At 39.9% G+C, this 24,700-nt stretch overlaps 1 protein-coding gene across 1 annotated transcript in view; it reads left to right on the top strand.

The window, feature by feature from the left end:
• MFSD14B (major facilitator superfamily domain containing 14B) overlaps positions 1 to 24,700 on the top strand; it is a 41,861-nt gene that overhangs the window by 10,019 nt on the left and 7,142 nt on the right. Inside the window, exons 2-8 of the mRNA XM_056847938.1 lie at positions 3,279 to 3,371; positions 5,918 to 5,980; positions 11,178 to 11,305; positions 11,659 to 11,773; positions 17,429 to 17,647; positions 19,889 to 20,002; positions 24,055 to 24,126. Of these exons, the coding sequence (XP_056703916.1) occupies positions 3,279 to 3,371; positions 5,918 to 5,980; positions 11,178 to 11,305; positions 11,659 to 11,773; positions 17,429 to 17,647; positions 19,889 to 20,002; positions 24,055 to 24,126 (804 nt within the window). The remainder of the gene's footprint in view (positions 1 to 3,278; positions 3,372 to 5,917; positions 5,981 to 11,177; positions 11,306 to 11,658; positions 11,774 to 17,428; positions 17,648 to 19,888; positions 20,003 to 24,054; positions 24,127 to 24,700) is intronic.

Below are 24,700 nucleotides of genomic sequence, written 5' to 3'. Positions count from 1 at the left end.
TATAGAACCAATGAGAAGTCTAAAACCAGCACTGAAGCAAAGCATAAGTATTAACATGACACATTAAATGAAGCAAAAATTACACAGTAGGATTCTAGTTTCAGCAGGCTATACACAATAGCATAGACCACAGACCTTAATAATTTATCTAAGTAACTTTGTGAACCATTTAGTACAGTGCAACTCTATTGCTTGTGTAGGGAAGCCCTCTTGAATCAGTCAGTTTTGCATAGTTTGGGGCAAGCCGTGAGAGGGAGCTTTCCTGACCTTCTCAGGCAGGCCATTCCATAAAGTGGGAGCCACAGCATAAAAGACACATGTACATACAGTTGTTAATTGTGCCCATTGGCAGGTTGGCTCCTGCAGAAGGCCTTGCTCAGGTAAGTGAAGCATGGGGAAGAGGCAGTCTTGCAGATACCAATGTCCAAGTAATAAATATATATTTTGGGATGAAGGACACACTTTTAAAAACTGTCTAGGTACATTTGTTAAGGTAACTGAGCCCATGCTTTCGTAAAATAGAGTATTTTTAATCTCTGACATTATAAAAATGGGGCATTTGAGGTCTGAAATGAAACCTCTTCTGTCAATAAGATTTTTGTTCTGTTACCTCCCAGTGCAGTTCTGCCCACCCAGATGTTCTTAAGAATTCTCCTTTTGTAAGAACTCTGCAAAGTCTGGAAATCTTTCAGAAACAGTTCATTGCTTTCATTTTAATTGCTCTCAGTAACCTAGGATTATTATTGTTATTACTAATTTATTGAGTTTTATTATTGTGTATTGCATAGCATGCTGTTGTCTGCTATACTTTTGCCCTTAGTATAGATGTAATGATTGTAATCGTAACTGCAGTTTAAGATTTGATTTTTCAAAACTTATTTTTCTTTTTTGATACTGATTTTTACATATTGGCTTTTTATATATATACATATTTTAATAATTAAAAATATTTTAAAATAACCTAGGATTGAGTGATATGGCAGTGTTCTAATGTCTGTAAGAAATCAGCTCACTTCTGAAGTTTAACAATTATCTTCGTTAAACTTGCTGTGTGGTCTAGGTCAGGGGTCAGCAAACTGTGGCTCAAGAGCCGCATGCGGCTCTTTGGGTCCTTGAGTGTGGCTCTGCCACAAATGACCCAGGTCCCTCCCCTGAGCCCATATAAGGAGAGAGAGAGGCTAATCCCCGGCCGGGGACGCATCGCCCTCCCCAGCCCCAGCGGGCTCACCCGCTTCCCAGATGGCTGTTGGGTCCTTGAGGCAGCAGCGGCAGGGCGCCACTTGCCAGCTGGCTCCTTCCTGGCTTCAGGGCTGCCCTTTCTTCGGGGGTCGCCGGCCGGCCTGTTCTTGGAGCGTCTGCTCCCTCTGTTGCCGATGACCCTGTGTGGGCGAAAGGTAGGGTGTGGGCGGTGGCTCTTGGCCGTCCTCGGCGGGAACGATGCCTTGTTCCCCCGACAGTCGCCTCGCGGTGAAGGCGAGCCTGCAGAAAGGGAGGGGGGTGAGTGGTGCGGACCCCTTTCCTGCTGGCCAGACCACCTTTCCTCCCCTGCTGGATCTTTTTTTTTGGGGGGGGGAGGGGAAAATCCAGCATTCGTGTTTTCCTCTTTCTCCTCCACCTCTCATACCTGGCCAAAGGCAGGAATGGGGTCAGCTGTCCACGTGAACTTTTGTCACCATCAAATTAACTCACTTGGTTTCTTAAAACCAAACCCCATAATTGTAAAGTTTGTTTTTTAGACTACCTTTCTGCTCTTCCCCTCCGTCTTTCTCCACGTAAGAGTGACAGATGAGAAACGCCTCATTTAAATGTGTTTTGGGACTCTGGTTCCAATCTACCTCGTTCTTGCATTCGCTCTCTTTCGTTCATATCCGCTCCCCCCCCCCAAAAGTAAATAGGTTCACTAGATTTTGTAATTCCCAAGACTGCTTGATTTACCTCGTCCTTTTTGTTCTGGAGGTCTGTAAAAATGGGAAATTTGTTTTGGTCACACCAGCCTTATTGCAGATTTTATCTTGATGGTGTCTTAGTAATTGTGAATTGGTGTCTCCTGACCCACAACTAGGCTGTGACCCAGCTTCAAATGCATTGCATCTGACATTTTGTCACTAACACCATTTTCTCTTCATTCTCCTTTAAAAAATATTTATAAAGGAGAATGAAGAGAAATGCGAGGTGCAGAGAGAGAGAGAGAAAGAAAAAGCAAATGATTGCAGTGGGAAAAGCTTGATACATAAGGTTTAAAAAGTAAAATTTGTTCATATTATTGAGGGTTTGTGTTAGATATGGATTCAGATGTGAAAACATTGAAAACTTCTGTAAATGTTGCAGAATTTAGTTTCGAATATGTGATGGCAGGTGGACTATATCTAGTCCTAGCTGGAGTTCTGTTAACTTTAAATTTTGGTATCTAGGATTTCCTAAAATTGCAAGGCTTAAAAAAAATCACCTTATTCACTCATATTACATTTCAATCTACTCTTGCATTATTTACCACTATGATAGTTTTTAATGCAATGTAATTTATAGCAAGTCCTGTATTTAATTGGTTCTTGTAGGTTATCCGGGCTGTGTAACCGTGGTCTTGGAATTTTCTTTCCTGACGTTTCGCCAGCAACTGTGGCAGGCATCTTCAGAGTAGTAACACTGAAGGACAGTGTCTGTCCTTCAGTGTTACTACTCTGAAGATGCCTGCCACAGTTGCTGGCGAAACGTCAGGAAAGAAAATTCCAAGACCACGGTTACACAGCCCGGATAACCTACAAGAACCAATGAACTCTGACCGTGAAAGCCTTCGACAATATCCTGTATTTAATATTGCAAGTTTTGTGGTTAGTCAAGAGATTGCTAAGAGAGGAATAAATAAGATCATTATTAAGTATGATATCAAGTTTTATTCAGTGTACCTATAGTTTAATTAAGGCTTAAAACTTTAATTAAAGTTTATTAAGTTAATAAACACTGTACCTACCTATATAGTTTAAGAAATTTGGCTCTCAAAAGAAATCTCAATCGTTGTACTGTTGATATTTGGCTCTGTTGACTAATAAGTTTGCCGACCCCTGGTCTTAGGTTATAAATCATTTTGAGATGAGATGGAGAGAAAGGATATGCTATTGGTGTGCCAACTGGCAATCTGCAGAGGTGCTTTATAGCTTGACAATGACTGGATTGGCAAAAAACTCTACTAGCTTTGTAAATTTGGTGTGTCTGTGTTTTGTTTAAAATGTTATTTTCTGAAGTAAGTGTCTACAAATCACATTTATTCTTTTTCGTTACAGCAAGGTATTGGTCGGCCAAGCGTATACCATGCGGTTGTTGTCATCTTCTTGGAATTCTTTGCTTGGGGTCTGCTCACAACTCCCATGCTCACAGTAAGTTTACTTATTTGGAGATGTTCTTGGAGTATTATGTTAATCACTACTTTCAAAATAGCATGTTTTTATATTTTCCAAACTCTGCATTGGTGATGTGATTTGTAACTAAACAGTGTAGAAGTCTAGGTATTAGTGTTAGCGATCCTAGGACTGAACTACGAGAACTGTTTTATGTGATGTATGTTTGGTAGAAGACATTTTTACAGTGAACCATCACAGTGCAATACTACATTATTGTGTCACAGTGCAATAACGGTCCCTGTCTCTTGCTGGTAGGAACAGTTGACAGAGGAAGATGTGAGGCCCCGAGGCCATTTCTTTTTGGCTCAACTGGAACCAGTTGTTTGGTTCCACTCTTTCCAAGATTGTCTCTAGCAGCAGGCATTCCAACTGATCATTATGTAACCATTATTGTAGAAGTTGGTAGCTGAATTTACCTAGTTTCCTCTTCCTTCTCTCCAGCCTGTTTCCTTTTGTATCATGTCAATTAGATTGTAAATTACTACCCTGTAAATATACCACCCTTACACATGGGAGGTTTTGCCTTGGATTTGCCGCTCTCTAGATGCACATTTCCTCTATCCAAATTCTCAAAACTCAACAATAAGCCCCCAGGAAGAGTTTTGAGAATTTGGATGTGGAAAATGTGCATCTAGAGAGCGGCAAATCCAAGGCAAAACCTCCCATACATAATTTGCCATAGTCTGCCTAGTAAACGTTGTGATGTGATGTCACTCCATGGGTCAGTGTGACCCAGTACTTACACAAGAAACTACCTTTACCTTTAAAGGGATGTTTTAGTTGTCACTGTAACGTCAAAATGCTAACCCCTAAATGTAGCCTCACTTTCCCCCTATTTCTGATAATTCCATTATTGCTTTAAAAGCTCCATTTAGTTGAATCTTGGAACCAGTATAGAAGGCAACTGGGAGACCCACAAGGATATGTGGGGGAGGGGACACCTCATTTCCCCTACCCCACCTTTTTCCTCTTTCTCTTCCCTGAAAGCTCCTATAGCCTTTCCCCCTTTTTTGCCTTCTTCTCTTCTTCCCACCCAGTATAACTATGGCCCAGTTGCATGGTGCTTGCAGCCTGGCTGGGTCTAGTTGCATAGTGGGGAACCCACAAGAACCTGCCGGGGTGTGTGTGTCTCATTATTTCCTGTATTCCCTTCCCCATACTATTTCCTCTTTCTCTCGCACACATACACACAAAGATGCCTTATACTGAATCAGAACATTGGTCTGCTTTAAAACATCTCCAGTTTTTAGTAACTGTCTTTTGGATTCTGTACACTGGTAAAATCTTATAATGTTTAAATTACAAATGTGAGGTGTGCAAACTCTGAAGGCTTGGTTCCAAAGAACTCTATGCACTTATCATGGTCTCTCAAGTTCCCTGTTCAGGTATCACTTCCTTGTGCTGATCAGAGTCATCTTTTGAAGGTCAGCTACGTGGTAGAAATGACTTATAAGATGTTTTGTAGAGTGTGGTTCATATGGAAGCCCTGTTTACCCATGGAAGTTTCTCAAAAAGTGTTTTGAATCTTGTCGAAGGCTTTCACGGTCAGAGTTCATTGGTTCTTGTAGGTTATCCGGGCTGTGTAACCGTGGTCTTGGTATTTTCTTTCCTGATGTTTCGCCCGCATTTGTGGCAGGCATCTTCAGAGGAGTAACGCTGTCCTTCAGTGTTACTCCTCTGAAGATGCCTGCCACAGCTGCGGGCGAAACGTCAGGAAGGAAAATACCAAGACCACAGTTACACAGCCTGGATAACCTACAAGAACCAATGTTTTGAGTCTTGTTCTGTAATTTTTCAGTGGCTGGACTTCCTCATAATAACATGCATTTATGTAATGAACATTCTGCAATCTCAACTTCGGACATCCCTGCTGACTCTAAGGCGTGTTTAATTAGATTTAAATAGTTGAAAGGTATATAGTTTCTCAAGGCTTGACAATGCAGATGAGCCTCAAGTTGCTGTTTTAACCTGTGCATTATTTTTATCTTGTTGATGGACTGTCAAACTGTTTTTGTGTCCTTGCAGTTCTTTTTTCTTTGTTAGCCACCTTGAGTCTGAGGAGATAAGACAAGATTTAAATACTTTCCATAGGAAAAATAGCTTGCAGATTGGTTTAATAAACTTCATCTTGGTCAGATTTTTATGAACCTACTACTTGTTATTTTCTAGTCATCCAGCCACTTCTGTCATATATTTAAGGATTTAGAAACATGTGCAAAATGTATTTGAATAGTAAATAGTTCTTTTGTATATTGAACAGAGAAGGAACTGTTATGTGGAAAACGTAGAGCTGCTGCAGCAAAAAAACCTTTTTGGCAGTTGTTGAAAATACAGTTGGTGGACCTCTGATATTTAATGTGTAAGGGGATTGTCTAATTTAGGCAAATTTGATTATTGTGAGTTCTTTTATAGAAATGGTAAACATTACTCAGAAATTTGGGATGGTACATATTCTTTAGTTTTTGCAATTGTTAAATATAAATTGTTGAATGAAAGTTTGAATAACAAATATTTCTCTTTAGGTCTTGCGAGAAACTTTTCCTCAGCATACTTTTCTAATGAATGGCCTCATTCAAGGAGTTAAGGTAAGAATGTTTTTTAAGTAGGCAATTGGTGACATTGGTGAAGGCAATTGCTTTTACTTCTTATTGGGTCAAGAACCATAATAGGCAGAGTAGCTCAATGTAAATATAGTGGTGGCTGACATAATTTGCATGACATAAAAACCATCAAACAAATAGGCTTAGAATATAGTACTATGGTACTAGTACTGACAAATTTTTGTTACAAACTCATGCAGTAATGTGACACCCTCCCCTCAAATACTGTTCATTCCCTTGTATTAAAATGAAAATTATTCAGCCACCTGCAGTGCTGGAGTGAATTAAAACACTGCAGTGAAGAAGCTGTCATTAGACTGGAAAGAGGTTCCATAAAAGTGTTACTAAAGTACTTTGGGAAAGAAATAATGTAATAAGATCACATACATGTTTAAGCAAATCACTAATCTGAAGCAATCAGTTAATTGGCTTATAAAGCGGTCACCAGAAATCACTAAAGCACAAAGTGTATTAGTTTAAATAAACGATATAATTTAGAGGGGAGGAAGCACCACTATTCACCCAAATTTGCACACTAATTTATGGTGGTATGAAGTTGGATGGAACAATAATCCTTTCCTGAGAGTTCTTCAGTGGTACTGTTAATTATGGCTTCCAAGAAAATGCTGCAGAATTTTTATTGATGTGTGTATTTTTTTAATATTACAACCTGTACAAAAGGCTCTTGATGTTCCTTGTAAATATTTGAAATGTTGAATGAAAGGGAACAAAAAGGAACAGGATTACTCTTTTCTATAGACATACATTCTGTATTTTGTGGAAGGATGAAGTAAAAAACAGACTGAGATCACAGCTTTGAGAGTTTAATTCTGCTGGTGTCATACTTCTAATATCTATATATCCCATAGTATGAAAGTTCTTTCAAGTTGCATATTTTTATGATGGGCAATTTATGGAAGTCTCAAACGGCAGAACGTTTCAGCTGATAGGCAGCTTGATCTTCTAGGATGCACATGATCCTTTGCCAAGCAAAGAGGCTTGTGTTATATATTATGTCAAAATTAGGAAAAAGGTTTATGAATAAATTATTTCTCTACATGCCAGTATAATTCCACTTCCCTTGAGTCTAAAGGTCTGTCTTCTTGGTTTCTTAACTGCTGTTGACAGAGAGAGATCCAGCTCACTTGGGATGTGGGGCTTTGCTGGTACTGTTTAAGTGCTATTTCAAACCTCATTCATCCCCTTGATGTCGTTAATGATGCCATCATACCTCTGCTTTCATTTAGAAACACCAGGGAGCAGTATTGGTGGTGATTTAGACAGGTTCTGTGGCAATACTGTGCTTGCATCCTTTATTTTCTTTTGGACCCCCAGGAGATTTCTGCTGATGGGAGGAGGGCAATTCCCCCCTTCCCAGGCTGTTGTTTGAGGGATCCCATTTCCTCTAGGAGCAGCATTTTGGACTGCAGTGGGAGATGAAGAAGTCATGCTCCAGGGATGGAAATCCCTTCTATCTGCAGAAATTCTTGGTAGATTCCTGCCAGATATACCGTATCTATGGAATTACTGTCTTCAGAGTAATTGACTGTTAACCAGTAAACATAATTTTAATATTACCATTAAGCTTATTTTCATTGTATTCTAGTCTAACTTTCAACTGCCTTCCTGCCAAGAGTTCTTTATTTTTAATAAAGAAAAGTGTTTGCAAATGTGAATTTCTTGTGTGTCCTGCAGTCCCATTTTATAGACTGACAAAGTCACACCTTTCAGACTCAAGGCATTTTCTTCATTGATTAAAATGAAATAATTGGAGGGATGTCCTTCGAAAGAGTTCTAAAAGAAAGTTTCTGCTTTGAGCCAAGCGAAAGGAAAGTGAGCAGTTGAGCACATTTAAAGTTGGAAGTCTTTAAAATGCTTCCGGTAAATCTTCAGATACTTTACAAATATTCATCAAGGTGATACCTACAAAGTTGAAATGACCTGTGAATGCAGAGGATGTATGCATTTTGTCTTTGTTGTTCATTATTGTAACATAATTTGCAATGCATAGTTATTTACTTGTAAGGTATACTGAGGATTGAGTTTGTTCCACTTTGAGAACATGTAAATACTGTGTTCAGAATAAGTTCAGAGCACATTCTGAATTTGTTTACTTGCTCACCGTGTTTGAATGCTAGAGCTTTGACAAAGGTTAGAATATTGTGGAAGGTGAGGAGTGAGGGGCTGTGCAGATCTAGAATAAAATTGTGGTTTGCTTATGAAATCTCTCTGTGTGTATATATATATTTGCAAATATTTCTTAGGATATCATGGAACTGTAAAAGGCTTTTTGGTATTTGTAGCACATGCTGAGCAATTAGAACTACTGACGGGCTTGAGACGCTTGTTCCTCTTACATTAATTAATGTAAATGAAGTGACAAGTAACTATCACTAGCTAAAAAAATGGATATGGAATCTTCAGTATCAACTTGTGAATGGTATTGATGATTGGCTGTCCTCTTTTGCTAAAAGGAGTTCCTTTGACCAGTTTAAAATTATTGTACAAGGACTTACAAGAAGCTTGAGGCTGGTTGTTATGCTACGTAACTAAGAGTTATGTGAGTTTCCTGCTCGACAGTGATCTGGGATTGCAGCAATGTGGAACAGATTTGCCAGACTTTATGCTTAAATCTAACAATCCCTCTCATTCTCCTAGTGCTTTACAGTATAAGCGAGATAAGTGACCACTTTGTTTCCAGGGAGAATTTAGGTTGTTATCCTCTACTGAATGTTGACATTCATCAGGTTCACACTGGAAAGAAATAATTCTCTAGATTTTCGAAGAGAACATAAAACAACTATAGCTATACTCTCAGTGATGATGTGTTAAGAAGAAATTTGGAAAACAGGGAAAATAGATACAGAGTTTATCTCTAGAGTGGAAAATGAAATGCCCTAATCCCTAGTTATAGTAAAAGAGCAAGAAGTAAAACTCTGGCTGCGTCAGCTATGCAAAATTCCAAACTCTACCATCATACATTTAAACCTTGATCTAGTGCATGGTGCCTGTGGGTACTGTGACTGTTCAGGGAAGGAAAGGAAGATCTATTACTCTGTGGCTCTTGCTTGTTCTGATGGATTTGTGATACTTGAAGGATTCTGTGGTTTCATGTAGCCTTGCCAAAGCGCAGTACTCACCCATCCGGCCCTTCTTCATATTCCCCCATCTTCAGAAGGGAGGCTGGTTATCATGATGCACAGGGCTTCTTCAGTGGTCAGTCCTTAGGTTAGGAATGGCTTCTCCTAGCCTCAGCACTACAGTTGAATATCATTCAGCACCAGAGCAACACTTTATTTCAGCTGGCTTTTAGTTGGTTGGCTTTCCACTTATTTTTTTTTCTGTCTTGTGACTGTAATAGTGCTGTTTGCTTTGATCACTTTACTGTGGGGTTGCTTTATAGTTTTAAGTGTTTTATTGTATTGTGAACTACCACATGTACATTGCTGTGACGAGATGATATATATTGAAAAATCTAAAAAGTATAGAAAAAGGCACCCAGGTTGCAGCTGCATCCATGAAAATGACATTTAAGAAAATGACATTTGCCCTCCCCCTCCCCCCGCCTGTAGGTATTTGATGGCAGCTGCAAGCAGTAATGAAGATTGCTCAGTATTTCATTTCATTTTAAAAAATAAATTTGAGGTGTATGGGGGATGGTTCAGGGAGCTGAGCACCAATTTCCTTTAAAGATGATGTGATAAGACAATGCGAGCAAGTACGATTAACTGGGTAGTGTTAAAAAAGATTTTCAGTTTTGGCTCTTTTATTCAACCTTCGGTTATCTTACCATATTTACACAAGACTACTGAAGTGAGGTGCCTGAAAAGCCTTGCTTCAGATATTGTGCTATAGTATTTTTTCATATTTTGCTCCCCTGGACAGTGGGTATAGAGACTGAGCTTGTCCTTGGAATGCAGAAGGTTTCCCTGAACACTGACTTTAACTTTCATTGTGATGTTTCAGTGTTCAGGGGAGTAGTTGTGTGGTTTCATATTTTGCCTGTTCATCATTGTGCTGAGAAAATGGTGTACACGATCAAGATGGTATTTGATCTTTTGAGCCTTTAGGGCGCTTTCACACAAGGCACTTTCAGTTCCCTTTGCAGTTTAATTTTACGGAGTGAAATGGGAAAATCTACTTGCAAACAATCGCTGAAGTGGATTGAAAGTGCATTATTCATTGTGTGTGAAAATACCCTTAGAATTGTGCCTTGACTGTGTAACAAACATTAATTCCAGCTCCAATATCCCTATGCCCACTGGCATTGTATTACAAATTTTAAAACAAATGCTTAACATGCAAATTAAGATGGAATCCTCACTAAATCATTTAAGCAAACCATTTCATAAGTGACAACTTCTGGACTGTAGACAGAATTCAGATCAATTACAGTTATTGATTGCCCCTGGAACAGGGGGCTTGCTATGTTCTGGCATTGCAGTGGCAGTAACTGCATAACTTTCCACTTGCCACGTGCTTTCCAGTTCCACCCGGGTGGAGATAGGAGGTGGTTGAAGGAAGTAGTGGGAGTGTTTGCATAGTTGCGTGGCATCCATACCTTCAACAACTCTCCTTCAGTTTAACAATTTCTGAGCATGAAGCCAGCTGGAAATGTATCTGGGTGCTGGTTCTCCTATTCTACCTTAATTCTTGGTGGCAGGAAATCCTTATTTCCTACACAAACTAGGCAATTTCTTCCAATTTATCCAAATTATTTGCTATTGTACTGATTTCCTAAGTGTAAGTGAACTAGATTAAGTGAGTTTAAGAATATTTAGTGATATGATATTATGATATTAAAGAATACCACTTCTATATGAGATAAATTTTGTGCCTCAGTTTACTGTGAGTCAGAAACTCCATTGCGATAAATAATTTACCTACTTGTTCAGTGCATTTTGCTTTTGCTACTGCCATCAAAAACAGTCTTCTTGCATTGTCCTATTGTTTAGCAAGATGTCAAAAGAACTCTTCCCGTATGGAGTAAAATACATCTAGCTGACTTTAACCTATTGTGCATGCATTTATTTTTAAAAAGCACTGTTCTTTAACTTTTTTTCCTGCCCTTCAATGGCAAATTTAACGTAGCCAATCATTACATTGCTGTTGGAATTATATGATACAATACAGACACGAAATTGAATTAAATGTCCTGAAGTCATTTCTCTTTCTTCCTTAGGGGTTTTTATCTTTCATGAGTGCTCCACTGATAGGTGCTCTTTCTGATGTCTGGGGAAGAAAGTCTTTCCTCCTTGTCACAGTTTTCTTCACTTGTGTTCCAATTCCATTAATGAAGATAAGTCCGTGGTAAGTGGCACAAATGACAGTAGGAGAGGTGTGCTGAGGGAACTAGAAGAAAGATCTTGTAGGAAAAGATCATGGACAAAAAGAAAGTGATTTATCTCATGGCAGGATTCAATTTCTACTACTTTGAGCACATCTGTTTGGGATTTTATTTTACTCTTGTTTTTAATTCGTGGTTTATAAACTGCCTTGAGGAAAGGCTGGAAATAATTCAAAGTCAGTTGTTTTAGTTGGGATGTTCAAAATGGAATGTTTAATTAACGGTTATAGTGGTATTTTCTTAAATAGTCTTATGATTATCAAAAGTTTGTTGCATAGTTGCATTACACATTCCAAAATGTCTCTTAATTTTACAGGTGGTATTTCGCTATGATTTCTGTATCTGGGATTTTTTCTGTTACATTTTCTGTGATATTTGCTTACGTAGCTGACATAACACAGGAACATGAGAGAAGCACTGCTTATGGACTGGTAAGACAAATTCTTAAAAGATTCTTATTACAAAAATGTAGGTTTGTCTGGCTTCTGTGATAACTGGTGGTATGCTACATTGCTCATAGGTAATTCCTAATTTTATTTTATTCAGGTATTTCTATGCTGTTTTCCTCCTGTAGGACCCAAAGCAGCTGAAAGAAATTTCCAAATGTATCAAGCAGTATTCAAATAACCAACACATAACCTATGTCCTGGGCAGTCCTGCTTCACTGTGTGGGTTATTGTAGGTCCCAAGGCATTCCTATAGGCAGACAATTGAGATTCTGTGCAGCAGGCAACATGTTCTCACTAGAGTTCCCTTTCCCTGCTCCAGAAACCTCTGCTTAACAATTGAAGTTATTAATAAATAAATAGATATGTATTGATTACGCAACTCTTACTTTAATTGTAAGAATAGTATGAAGGGGTGAAGCCCACGTTGGGCTTAGAGGCTGAGAATATAGTCACCTGTAGCAACTACAGTTTCAGGTGCGGCTTGTCAGTTTATGCATTAAAGAGGAGGAACTGAGTACCGACTTTGTTCCTAGACTCACAGCCAAGAAACTGGATCCTGCAAAGGTAGAAGGTTGGGCAGTCATTATGTTCGGTGTAGGGTATCTTCTTTTGAGGCACAGAGCAGGACCAACTGACCTGCTAAATACTTTGAAGCTCTGATTCCTTAGGAATGTAGCTTTGTAAGTAATGACGTTCTCCTTGAACCTGGTAACTTAGAGAGAACGTGACATGGAGACAGCTGGCTATCTTTACATGTAAACTATGAGTTTCTTTAGATTTAGGATTCTGATTACTGTACAGAAGGAACAGTAATCTGATTCACTGTAGTGTGTGTAGTCTTATAGGCCATAAATAGATTCAAAACCCCTGAAGATTGTGAGGCGGACTTTTAACTCTGTTACTGAACACTTGGTTCTGAGAAATGATAAGATGCGTTTCAAAATGAAATTGCACAAGAGAGCATCTACAAAGTGGAATTGTAATGGAATTGCCCCAGATTGAGCCAACAGCAAGGCTTATGCCAGCTGGCTTAGTCATAACTTTCTCCACTTGGATTGCCCAGCCTTGGCGCTGCTGGTGACAACTTTATTTTGTGACATGCCTTATGCCTCCCTGACAGGCCAACCATGCAAGGTCTATTAAGGATTAACTCTGTGCCTGTCATTTAACGTGTAGAATTGATGTATAGATTCTACTTGGCATCCTTAGAAGATAAGTATGTTGTTTTAGAATGTCCATGCTCCTTTTCCTGAATTGCAGTTGGAATAAGAAGGATGAGTTTCCTTCTTATTGTCCTGGGCAGTGTGTTTTATAAGCTGCTTATTATTAGCCAGACTTCCCTTTCAGAGTGCAGTGATTGATTCAGTAGAAGAGTGATCTGTGAAAGTTCCTGTGAGATGGCAATTCACAGTGATGACAGTAACTGATATATGAAAAGTGTTTATCTTCTGACCTTCTCTTTATGATCACAAGCTTGTAAGGGATTGATTCTCATAGCTTGAGCTTTCTGGAGAAGGACAGACAGCTGCTAGTTGGTGCAGGTGATGGTCCTGTGCCTAGAAAAGTTACTCTATTTACTCAAAAGGAAGACAACCCTGACTGTAAATCCCCCCCAGTTATAAGCAAACATGTATTATTTGACATAGTTGTAACTTGTATATGAATGTAATGATTCCCTCCACTTTTTTTAATGGAATACCTGGGGAAAAAACTACTCCTGCATTTGACTAAATACAGTGCTTTTCCCTGCCTTAGATCTGCAGCCCCTGAAGAAAAGCAGTAAGAAACCTTCCATCCCTGTAGCCAGATGCTGCTCCTAGAATTAGAATGTTGCAATAACTGTCAGAAGTCTGTCCCCAGTCAGAAAATAGGGTTCTACCAAACAATGGCTCTACATGAAGCAGATACAATCACCCAGACACATCATGTGCTTTTGAAGTGTTGGAGTTCTGTAAAATTGTTTCCCTGGTTTCTTTATTAGTTCATAAGCACCATGCTAACCCCTACATAAGAACACTCTGGTGTTTTAAAAACAACATGCTAAAAACATAAATAGATCATCAAGTGTTTGAAGTGGTAGTTTAGGAAGAAGACCCGCTAGACAATTTCACACTAGTGTACAGCCCTTCTTTGCAGTTAGTATACATTTGCCTATGGAATCCTTCAGTTTTTCAACCCTTTTGAGGGATTTTCAGTCTCCCAGTGAATGTTTCTCACTGTTGCACAAACGTCGTCTCTGTCCAAGAGATATTCTTTTGTAATCTTTTTATTTAAAGGCATATGTTGTTAAAGCAGACATGTAAAATCCACCCTCTGCCTGCTTGCTCAGCCATTCTGCCATTTCCCTCCCCTTTATTAAATGTCTAAATGCTTTGGCTTGGATCCAGAGAATAGCAAAACTAACAGTTGGTAAAACAAGTCTTTGCTAATTCTTCCTTCCAGTTGCCCTTCCCCTAAAAAAAAAAAATTCCAGTTGCAGCCTCAAAAAGCCACTCTCGGGCTTCGTGGAGCCCTCAGGAGTGGTATGCTTGCAGCTCATGTGTGCGCATATTGCAATAGACAAGAAGAATTGCCAGAGATTCCATGTCCCCCCCGCCCATGCAGAAGAAGAGTTGGTTTTTATACCCTGCTTTTCTCTACCTTAAGGAGCCTCAAAGTGACTTTCAATCACAATCCACTCCTCTCCCCACAACAGGCACCTTGTGAGGTAAGTGGGGTGTTTAGATTTAGACAGTACAGCTGAGAGAGGTTAAACCCATTGTCCCTCTGCTTTTTCTTTCCTGATGGTACTCAGCCCCCTGGGAGTTCTGGCTTCTTTAGTAGAGAGAGCACACAGTTACCTGCATGTTTTCACTGCTAAAGCAAATAGAAGCCAACTTTAATTGGGGAAAGGGTTCAAATTCTCCCTCTTCTCCCCATTATAACAGTCAAGAAAGTATGACCAAGTAAGACATCCCGTCACAGATCTCCAACATTTATCTAGCTTGGCCCCCAGGGGTATTAAAATACTTACGTCTCCTTTTTCCTCCTGATCAATTGAACTTATAGTGGCTTACATTCAATTTGAAAACAAATACCAAACTCACATCAACAGAAATAAAAATACTAAAACAATACTTGAAGAGAATGCTGTATTGTAGTAATTCACTGTGGCAATTTTGAATCTTTGAAGTATCAGGGAATGAGCAAATTTTGGGAAATATTAAATAATTAAAAATGGCAAATCTTTGCAAGGAATTGAAAAGACAGATCAACCATGGCACCCAAGTAGTTTTGAGTTCTATCTAGCACTGTTCAAAGGATAAAAGACAAGTCTGCAACAGAATGCTTTGTCTAATGGACCCCTGAGAGAAAGAAGTAGCGATACCACCAAGAGACAAATAAGTCGAGCTACAAGTAAGGAGCTACTGATACTTAAGGATGATGCAGTTCATTTGTTTTGTTTTGTTCATAAAGTTTTATGAATAATTCAAAATAAAGTGTTAAATTTGAAACAGCACCAGCACAATAAATGAGGAAAAAATACTTTGAGACATCCAGCTGCTTCTGTCCTGCATGCAAGACAGTTCAGAGTAAACCAAAGAGCTGGGGCTACAGCTACCAATTACCAAATTTTTAAAAAGGAAATTCACAAAACAGCAGGAATTGGGACTGGCAACACACAGGAAGCGTGGTGGGCTCCTATAGGAGAAAGCATTTCCTAAAGACTGCAGTCCAGCCTCTGGGTTTTGGGACTCCACTGGTTGTAGAGCTACCATTTGTGTTGCTTTTGGGAACGACCTGCTGAGGCCCATTGTGTATGCAGCAAGGACGCTGTGCCTGCTTCCTATCTTTTGCACCCACTCTGATAGGAATACCAAGTCAGCAAGTCAAGGTCACGCAATGGTGAAGAGGATTTTAGTGGCGAGTCAGAGGTTTGCTTCCATGCCTGTCATGTGACACTGTCCACTATTGTGTGCTTGCCTCTCAGTGGGTCCCTCTGCTGTTTGGGGGTGAAAGGTGGGCCCTAGATCTGGAAAGGTTAAAAGCCAATGCCCTAGGGTACACTGGGTCCCGATTGTTACTTATTTTAATGTGAGGAACTACAGCTCAATGTGAAAATGCCTAGTTTGCCTAGATAAGACTCGAGGTTCAATGCTGGCATTTCCATTTACAGATGTCACTTCATGGGGCCTTGAGTGTTGCTACCAGTCATAGTAATTGATACTGGACTTGTGGTGTAATTTGAGACTGCTTGGAGTTCATTTTAAACTTTCTGCAATGTTAGTATGTAACAGACTTCCAGCCCATGGGTACATGATATTTCCTTAACTTCTAAATATATTTTTCAGTGAACAAATTCACTTGCTGCAATTGGTGAACAAGGCTTCTTTTCTATTGAGAAATTCCAGGTCTATTTCAAAGCACTAATTGCCAAACCACACATGAAGCTGAGTTGTTTGTCACTAGTGCTTTCTGTTTTCAAAATGCAATTATAGGAAAGTGGCGTGTATGTAGTGGGGTCTTAACGCTTTTGTTCCATTGCATGAAAGGCAACTGGGCTGTGGTGTGTGACTTTGGGTCTTCTTTTGCATTAAAGGGCTAGCAAAGCTTTAATATTTCCAGTTGCCCTTATGGCAGTAGGGTAGCAGAGAAAGAAGCACATGCAGTATAAAATAGTGAAGCCTAGCTCCATCGAACAGTGCCTAGGTCAGTGGAAGGAATTACCCTGCTGCTTCTGTAGGTCATGGTTTTGCCCATTGGGCTGCTGATCTTAGGGCAACGGCTGCTTATATTAGATAAGCAGGAGAATAGCAGTTTACAAGCCTGGGTTAAAACACAAGAGAGTCTTTGGCCAGTCCCAGCTCTCTCAGAACTCTCTCAGCCCATGCAAATGAAGGCAATGGCAAACGACCTCCAAACATCTCTTGCATTGAAAACCCTATGAGGTTGCCATAAGTTATCTGTGAGTAGACATCTCTTTCCACCAAGCAAAAAACACACAGTTTGATCCTTTACTGTTTGAACCTTCACTGTTGCAGAGTATGGAGGGCAATCTGTTTCTGGTGCTCGTGTGCATAGAGATGCAGGAGGTCTTATTTCTCTTTTTCTGGAGCCAAAAGGTACTTAGTGATAGCTTTCATGAAGCAACCAAAGGAGGGATTCTTAAATATGCATGACAACATAAACTGAATGGTTTGGAAAATCTGAATAATTTCTGTTCTGCTTTGAAATGTTAATGAAAAGATTATATACATTTTTAAAATTGTTAGATACTTATACAAGTATAGTATTGAAATCTAAAACACAAAGTCAGCTGTCTTGGGAGGAGCTGTATGTATACTTTCCAATATGTCTTGTGTGTGGCTTCACTATTACTTTTCTCTTGTTCTAAATTCTCTGGCAGATTAGTAGGGTAGAGATTTTGCCTCTGAGACCAGTCCTTTTCTTATTCTACAGCTAAATTATTTATATACTTGTTTGGCCATGTCTGCATATTTAGCTGCTCTTATTTAGTGGCAGAAATGCATGTTATCGGTCATATATTCAATAAATCATTGACGTTTCTCACTTAATGTTTGAAATGCCTTTTTCAAATGGTTAATTCTTTTTCCTTGCAATGCAGTATGATTCAAATGCTTTTGATTTTGTGTTTAGGTATCTGCCACATTTGCAGCAAGCTTGGTGACTAGTCCTGCCATTGGAGCACACCTGTCTACTATATATGGAGATAGCCTGGTGGTGCTAGTGGCCACAGTAGTGGCTATTATAGATATCTGCTTCATCCTGCTGGCTGTACCAGAATCCCTGCCGGAAAAAATGAGACCACTTTCATGGGGAGCACTGATATCATGGGAACAAGCAGACCCTTTTGCAGTAAGCTACTGTTTATATTCGTTATCATTAGAGAAAACTCTTTGTTCTTTATAAGGCTATGCATATGTATCTATCATTCCAAGGAGCTCAGAGCAGCATACATTATTCTCCCATTCTGTTTTTTCCCTTGCAGTAATTCTTTAGTATAGGTTAGGCTGTGAGAGTGACCTCCCTAAGGTCAGTGTAGTTCCAGCTGTGTGGCAATTAGAGCCTCTGTCTCCCAGGTCCTAGTCCAGCACTTACACTACACTAGTTCTCCAAAGCCAATATCTCTTCAGCAATGTTTATAAGCACTAAATAAATCAGATTGCCACTGAGAATATCTCTGAATATTGGCTCTTGCTTAGCAGCAACTCTTGCCACAAGTTACCAGGCAACAGGTTACCAGGGGAAAGGCCATAGCTCAGTGTTTTAGGACATGCTTTGCATGTAGAAGATTTAGTCCCTGGTATTTCCAGTTAAAGGATCTTGAAAACAGATGTTGGGAGAGACCTTTCTCTACCTAAAAGCTTTTGCCAGTTGGAGTAGACAGTACTGAACTAGATGCACCAGTGATGTGATTTGGTATAAAGCAGCTTCATGTGTTCATTTTGCCAAACACATACAGTTTGTGTAAGGCTATGCAGATATCAGTATATTGATATGGCATACCAGGTATGGAGGAAAAAAAAAGGCTTTTGTCATTGGTCTCAGAAAGGGAAAATGCCAAAAATAGACAGAAGGAGAATTGTGTGTGTAAGTGGTGCCCCCCATGCCACCTTGGAATCCTGACACTTGGGTGGCAGAGAGCAACAGCAAGCCTTCGCTCTGTCTCAGTAGTCAGAAATGCAATGTTATGGCAATGTAACTGTAGTGGTAAGGTAAACAAGTGAGTAGCAAGTGTCTTATCCTACTCAGTGGTCTCGGCAGATTTCCCTGTACTTCTGTATTTCTGAGTATCTGTTTATCAGAGGTAACTAGCTATACATCCCACCTTGATACTCTGCTTTTTAATCATATAGCAAAGTTTGTCTGCAGCACTGAGGGGAAGTAAGTAGCTTGGTCCTCGCATCTAATATATCCTCCCCCCAAAAGCACTAAATGGAAATTTTTCCTTTTCAGTTGGCTGAATGGAAGCCAGAAACTGTCATTAAGCAGAGAAAGGACTTGTTGCTACTCTTTGGGCTGTTGATACTAGGATTCCTGTGCAGTAGTAGGCACAGATATGTGAAGTCCTGGAGAATTTGGAAGAAAATCCATTTTTCCTCAAGGACTTTTTTCTGTTTTTCCAACGAATTTGGGAATTTGGGGGTGCCCTAAAAGTCATCCTATAAAATATTTTTCATTTAGAATGAGTAAAATTCTTCCTAAGGTTTCACACTCACTGACAAAATCCCTCTCCATTCGGACTTAAAGGCCAGGTTGAGAACAGATCCAGTACCTGAGGTGTCAGAAGCACCTGCCTGCCTCTTGTTATGGATAGTTTCAGGTTGATCGTGCCTATGGATGCTGACAGGGCCCTTGAGAGTGTGAGGGTCACCACCTGTGCTCTGGACCCATGCCCATCCTAGCTTATCTTACTGGGAAAAGCTATTGAAGCTATTTATGTAGAAATCCCTACTTCGTCTGAGGGTGGCCTGTTTTTTCCCCCTATGCTTTTGTGACCTACCTGCTTCACTACTGGATATAGTACTGCTGATACTAATGATGCTCCCATCCTTATGATTGTCATTTAGTTTTTTTAAAACAACTTAATGATGTAATCTTATGGCTGAGAACCAGTTGTGTGGATACCAACTACCAGCACTTGTGTCCTCACCCCGATGGGCTAAGCTGAATGTATTTTGTACTTTCAAAGTGGTTTCATCTTGATGACAGCATTTAACCAGAATAACACATACTTGCTTTGAACATTTAAACTTATGTCAAGGAAGATCAAACAGTTAAATAAATTCATAGTTTTATGCATAATAAGTGTGATTATTTTGTATGTATTTTTATTTATTTTTTAAAATCATATTCATTGAAATACCATTACATAAAGTAGAATTGTGCAAAACAATATTCAGTTTGAAGATCAGCTGATATATGATCATTTCTAACTAACAACCACATTATTTTATGCATTATTTTACTGCTAAATTTAAATCTCTACTTAACTTCTTACAAAATGATTTGCTGCTTTTTATCATTCCCTGAATATGGTACTGGCTTGGTGGCTCACATGGACTCACATTGACTTTTCTTCAATTTTTTTGGCAGTCTCTGAGAAAGGTTGGAAAAGATTCTACTATCTTGCTGACTTGCATCACTGTGTTTCTTTCTTATCTACCTGAGGCTGGCCAGTATTCTAGCTTTTTCCTCTATTTGAGACAAGTAAGTAACAATCTCTTCTGAATATTTTACTATATCAGCACAACTGTACCTGATTTGGTTTTTTTTTTTTAAATTAAGCATAACATTAAGGAACAAGGAAAATCAGTCTCTTCTAAATATTTTACTGTTTCTGTAAAGCTATACCTGATTTGATTTTTAAAAAAATTAAGAATACCATATTGGTAAGGAAAATTGTAAACATCACATCATCTGCATAATGTGGGCCTATATCAGACACAGTGTCTTCAAGAATTAAAAGAATTAAAACATCAGGTGGCACAAGATGCAGAACGTGCAGCATGCTTTTCTACTTTAGAAGCCACCCCCTTTTACTGCTCCAAGCTCCTTTTGAAGTTCAGGAGAATCAGAAGTTCTGCATGGGGAGCTGTTGTTCATGGAGGAAAATCTACTCTTCTGTAATGTGTGCATGTGCCCGCAAGAGTTCTCTGGGATGTGGTCAAAGGCATGGCTGATGCATATAATACACTCAGTTTTAAAGCTTTTTACTTTTTGGGAGCACTGGCCTCGATAGGCTTTTTGACTACCCACAGCCTATTTGAAGGCTGGGGTGACCACCCCCCTGTCTCAGACCCAGTCAGCCAGCCCCCTCCCCCAGCAGATTTAAGTAGTCACGAAGGGCAACAGTCACAAAAGCAGGTGGTAGGCCTCCAACCTCCAAGGATCCTATCCATATCCTCTGAATAAACTGAAAAGTATCCCAAACAACCAGACAAGTTGGCACTCTGGCACCATCTGATGCTGTCACTGTTAATGTAAAGTCCAAGTCAGAAAAGATGCAAGAGATTTTGTCTGCAAAGTGCTGAGCAAAGCAGTTACAGTGGTCAGTCCACCTCTTGCTGCATGCCAGATCCCAACAGGTCTCCGATTTTTCAGATCTGTTCTGCTGGTCTACGCTGTACAGATGCAGTGGTGGAGGAGAAGCATTGTTGCTTTGCTACCATCACCACCTCAGTGTATGCTTTAAAATGTGCTTTCACCTATGTCTTATTAGATTTGTCCCAAGTCTTCCTTCACTATCGCTCTCGCCATCTCCCTTTTCATTGCCTGAAGCCCCACAGTAAACCAAGGGGCTACCTGGGCACTAACACTTAAGAGAGGGCACGTGGGAGTGATTGTGTCAGTCACCTGGGTCATTTCTCCATTCCAGAGGTCCACTAGGGTATCAACAGTAGCACCAGCCATATCAACAAGAAAATCTGCTAGAGCCATCTGAAAGCCGTTTGGATTCATCTGGCTCCGGGGGTGGATCATTTTAATAGATGACTGGGGAAGGCACTGGCAAACCACCCCGCAAACAAAGTCTGTCTTGGAAACGTCGGGATGTGACGTCACCCCATGGGTCAGGAATGACCTGGTGCTTGCACAGGGGACCTTTACCTTTTTCAGAGAGTGTCTATGTTGGTCTGCAGTAGAACAACTAGATTTGAATTCAATCGCACCTTAGAGACCAACAAGATTTTCAGGGTGTGGGCTTTCAACAGTCAAAGTTCCCTTCATCAAACCGGTTTTTTGACAGGAACAGCACCCAAACACTACAAATCTTCAAATACCTGAAGTCCCTGATAGACTCCCTGCCAAACCAATTGACCTCCTCCCACCAAAATCCAAACACCCCCGACTGTGTCAGTTGGCTAACAGTTAAGTTGCCAAACTCCTCCCCCCCTTTCAAAATTCCACTCAACCATTTGAAAGTGATTGGCTAAGTTTCCTGGAGGGCAGAACTTGAAACCGTCCATCACAAATAGAGCTTGTGAACTACACTATACTAAAACAACACAACCTCCCTACTGGCCAGACCTATGGTGATGAATCATTGAGTACCCCGGGGGACATAGTGGGGAAAGGCTAACCCCTCCCCAAGCCACATCTCAGTGATACATTAGAGGTCATACCTTCTGAACGGCTGCTCCTTTTTTCTTGTGACTGACCTGGCATTTAGCAGCAGAAATTCATAGCCTGGCGGGTTGTTGATATGGTTACCAGCATCACTTCAACTGGAAGAAGAGCCAGAAAGGGAAACAGCATGCAGATGTCTGTCCCTTCCCCTTACATCACCTGTTCTTCTCCCGTCACCGTGTCTTCCCCTACCCCACATACCAGGAATCATAGCATGCTAGGAACATGTCCTGTTTCTGAACTGACAATTTCTGATAGACAGAGCAAATGGGTAGAATCCTTTTGAAATTCTCCTCACTCAGAATTTTAGGTAAAGGAAGATAATGTACATAATGTTCATCCAAATACAAGAAATAAGAATGAGTGCAACCTAAACGTGGCAAAGTATGTGGAAAGCAGTATTCAGTATTTGATCAAGCCTATGGAGTCTAGTTTATTGCCGTACTATAAATCATTTAAAAACATGTTATGAAGGTCATAGGATGTAGTCCATACTGTAGATACTCGTATTGAAGTAAAAACTGAATAAAGACAAGTAATAAAGGGAAAGTAATGTGAGATGTAGTATGGAGGCAGGGAAGGAACAAATCATCTCAAAGTGTGTATGTAGAAATGCTTGTTTGCAAAAAAAGAAAGGTCTGTGCAACTATCATTGGTATTTCTTCACTTCTATCGTGTATGATAGGTACACAGGAGGCCTAGCTGAGGCATTATGTGTGGAAAAATAGTACAGTAATGAAATAATTTGCCGTTATCAAATCAGAAGTAGACTGAAGCAGTAATTTGTTCACCTAGAAGTTTGCTTTAATGTAGCAGTCCTGTGCACACTTAAAGTATGCATGAGAAAGTATGGAAGTTCTTTTTAGTTTAGGCGGAAGCTGTTACAATATCCCTCCCCCCCCCCCATACACACACATGAATATGTGTTCAGAATGGTGTGGGGAATTAGCTTGTGTATTTGTACAAGGAGTGGAAAACCGGGCTCTTAGGTAAAAGAAGTGACTGTGAGTGATTCTTGTAGGTTATCCGGGCTGTGTAACCGTGGTCTTGGTATTTTCTTTCCTGACGTTTCGCCCGCAGCTGTGGCAGGCATCTTCAGAGGAGTAACACTGAAGAGACACTGTCCTGCAGTGTTACTCCTCTGAAGATGCCTGCCACAGCTGCGGGCAAAACATCAGGAAAGAAAATACCAAGACCACGGTTACACAGCCCGGATAACCTACAAGAACCAATGAACTCTGACCGTGAAAGCCTTCGACAATATTGTGAGTAGTGAGTTTCAGCAGCAAAAGGATGATAGAAACCTGGTTTAAAAAGGAACATGCAGTTTGAGGGATTTGGTACAATAGTGGTGGGGGGGGGGAGGAACTTAGCAAATACTAAATCAAAGCACAGATAAATAGCACATTCTTTATCCAACTAACACTATAACAACAACTAGAAATTGACCAGAGCTGCTGTAGTTAGGAGCAGGCATTACTTTTAAGTTAAAGGTACATACACGGGGAAAATGGGGAGTAAGACAGAGGAGAAGTAGAATTCGTTGTGACAGTCTTCCAGATGTGAGGCCTAATAGCAGAGAGTAGCAAAGTGCCAGCTCTGTATGTGGTGCAGGATGGTTTGGAAGAAAAAAGGGGAATACAACCCAACCTGGAAAACAGAAGCTGGGTACCCAAGGTTGGGTAGAATGATTATAAATATATCAATAATGAAAATATAATTTATTAGAAGAGCTATGTCAAGATTACAATTATTTGGGACATAGATAAAGATGGCCCAGGCTAGCCTGATCTCATCAGATCTCAGAAGCTAAACAGGGTCATCCCTGGTTAGTACTCGGATGAGAGACCACCAGGGAATACGAGGGTTGCTGTGCAGAGGAAGGCAATGGCAAACCACCTGTTAGTCTTTTGCCTTGAAAACCCTATTGGGTTGCTATAAATCAGCTGCGACTTGGCAGTACTTTACACACAGATCAAGATGGGAAGCAAAGATATACCTGTTCTAATCTCTGTGAGCATCAGGATGGAATAAAGAAGGATCCAGTATGTTGGGACCCTGAGTTTTACAGTCCAGTTTGTAGCCAGGATCAGGCTTGAAATCAGCCAACAGTTATTTTTTGGTTTTGTCTACAGGTCATAAGATTTGAAGACGCTAGCATTGCTGCATTCATAGCAGTTGTTGGAATTCTGTCTATAGTTGCTCAGGTAAGCTTATTTTTGGTATGATTTTAGAAATTAGCACATTTTGGTGAGTATTGGAGACAAATATTGCTCATCAGGTGGTCATAATTTTTTCATATTAAGTATACAAAAACAAATATTTGCATGCTGTTTTTAATCTATTTTTTTGTGGTTAAGGGATCTGAAAATTCAGTCCTGTGATTCTTGTAGACCTGTTTCTGCAGGCCAGTTTTCTTATGGCTGTTAAGAACTGTCAGAAGTTTGTGAACAGTAATACATTTTAACATTTTTGTCCATGAATCAGAATGTATCTATGATGATACTGAACTTGCAATGCTGCATACATAGAATGCCTGCTTTCTGGCCTGCGGTACAAGTAAAAGAATATTGTTTAATAATTTTGTTAAACATTCTGGCAAGGTAAAGAAGCTGATATTTAATTTCTCAGTTCATAATATGCGCGTGACGTGAGGCATATGATTTCTTGACTATGTTTAATTCTCCTTTCCTGAAAGGTAAGGTATTTGTGTAAATGTTTTGTTTTTTGTCTAATTTACAATGTCACATTTCTTTGGTTTCTACCCCAGTTTAAACTTAG

This window comes from Euleptes europaea, chromosome 4 (genome assembly GCF_029931775.1).
Source record: "Euleptes europaea isolate rEulEur1 chromosome 4, rEulEur1.hap1, whole genome shotgun sequence".
Taxonomy (NCBI): domain Eukaryota; kingdom Metazoa; phylum Chordata; class Lepidosauria; order Squamata; family Sphaerodactylidae; genus Euleptes; species Euleptes europaea.
The sequence above is the reverse complement of the archived record's forward strand: the minus strand, read 5'-3'. Positions and strand labels throughout refer to the sequence as shown.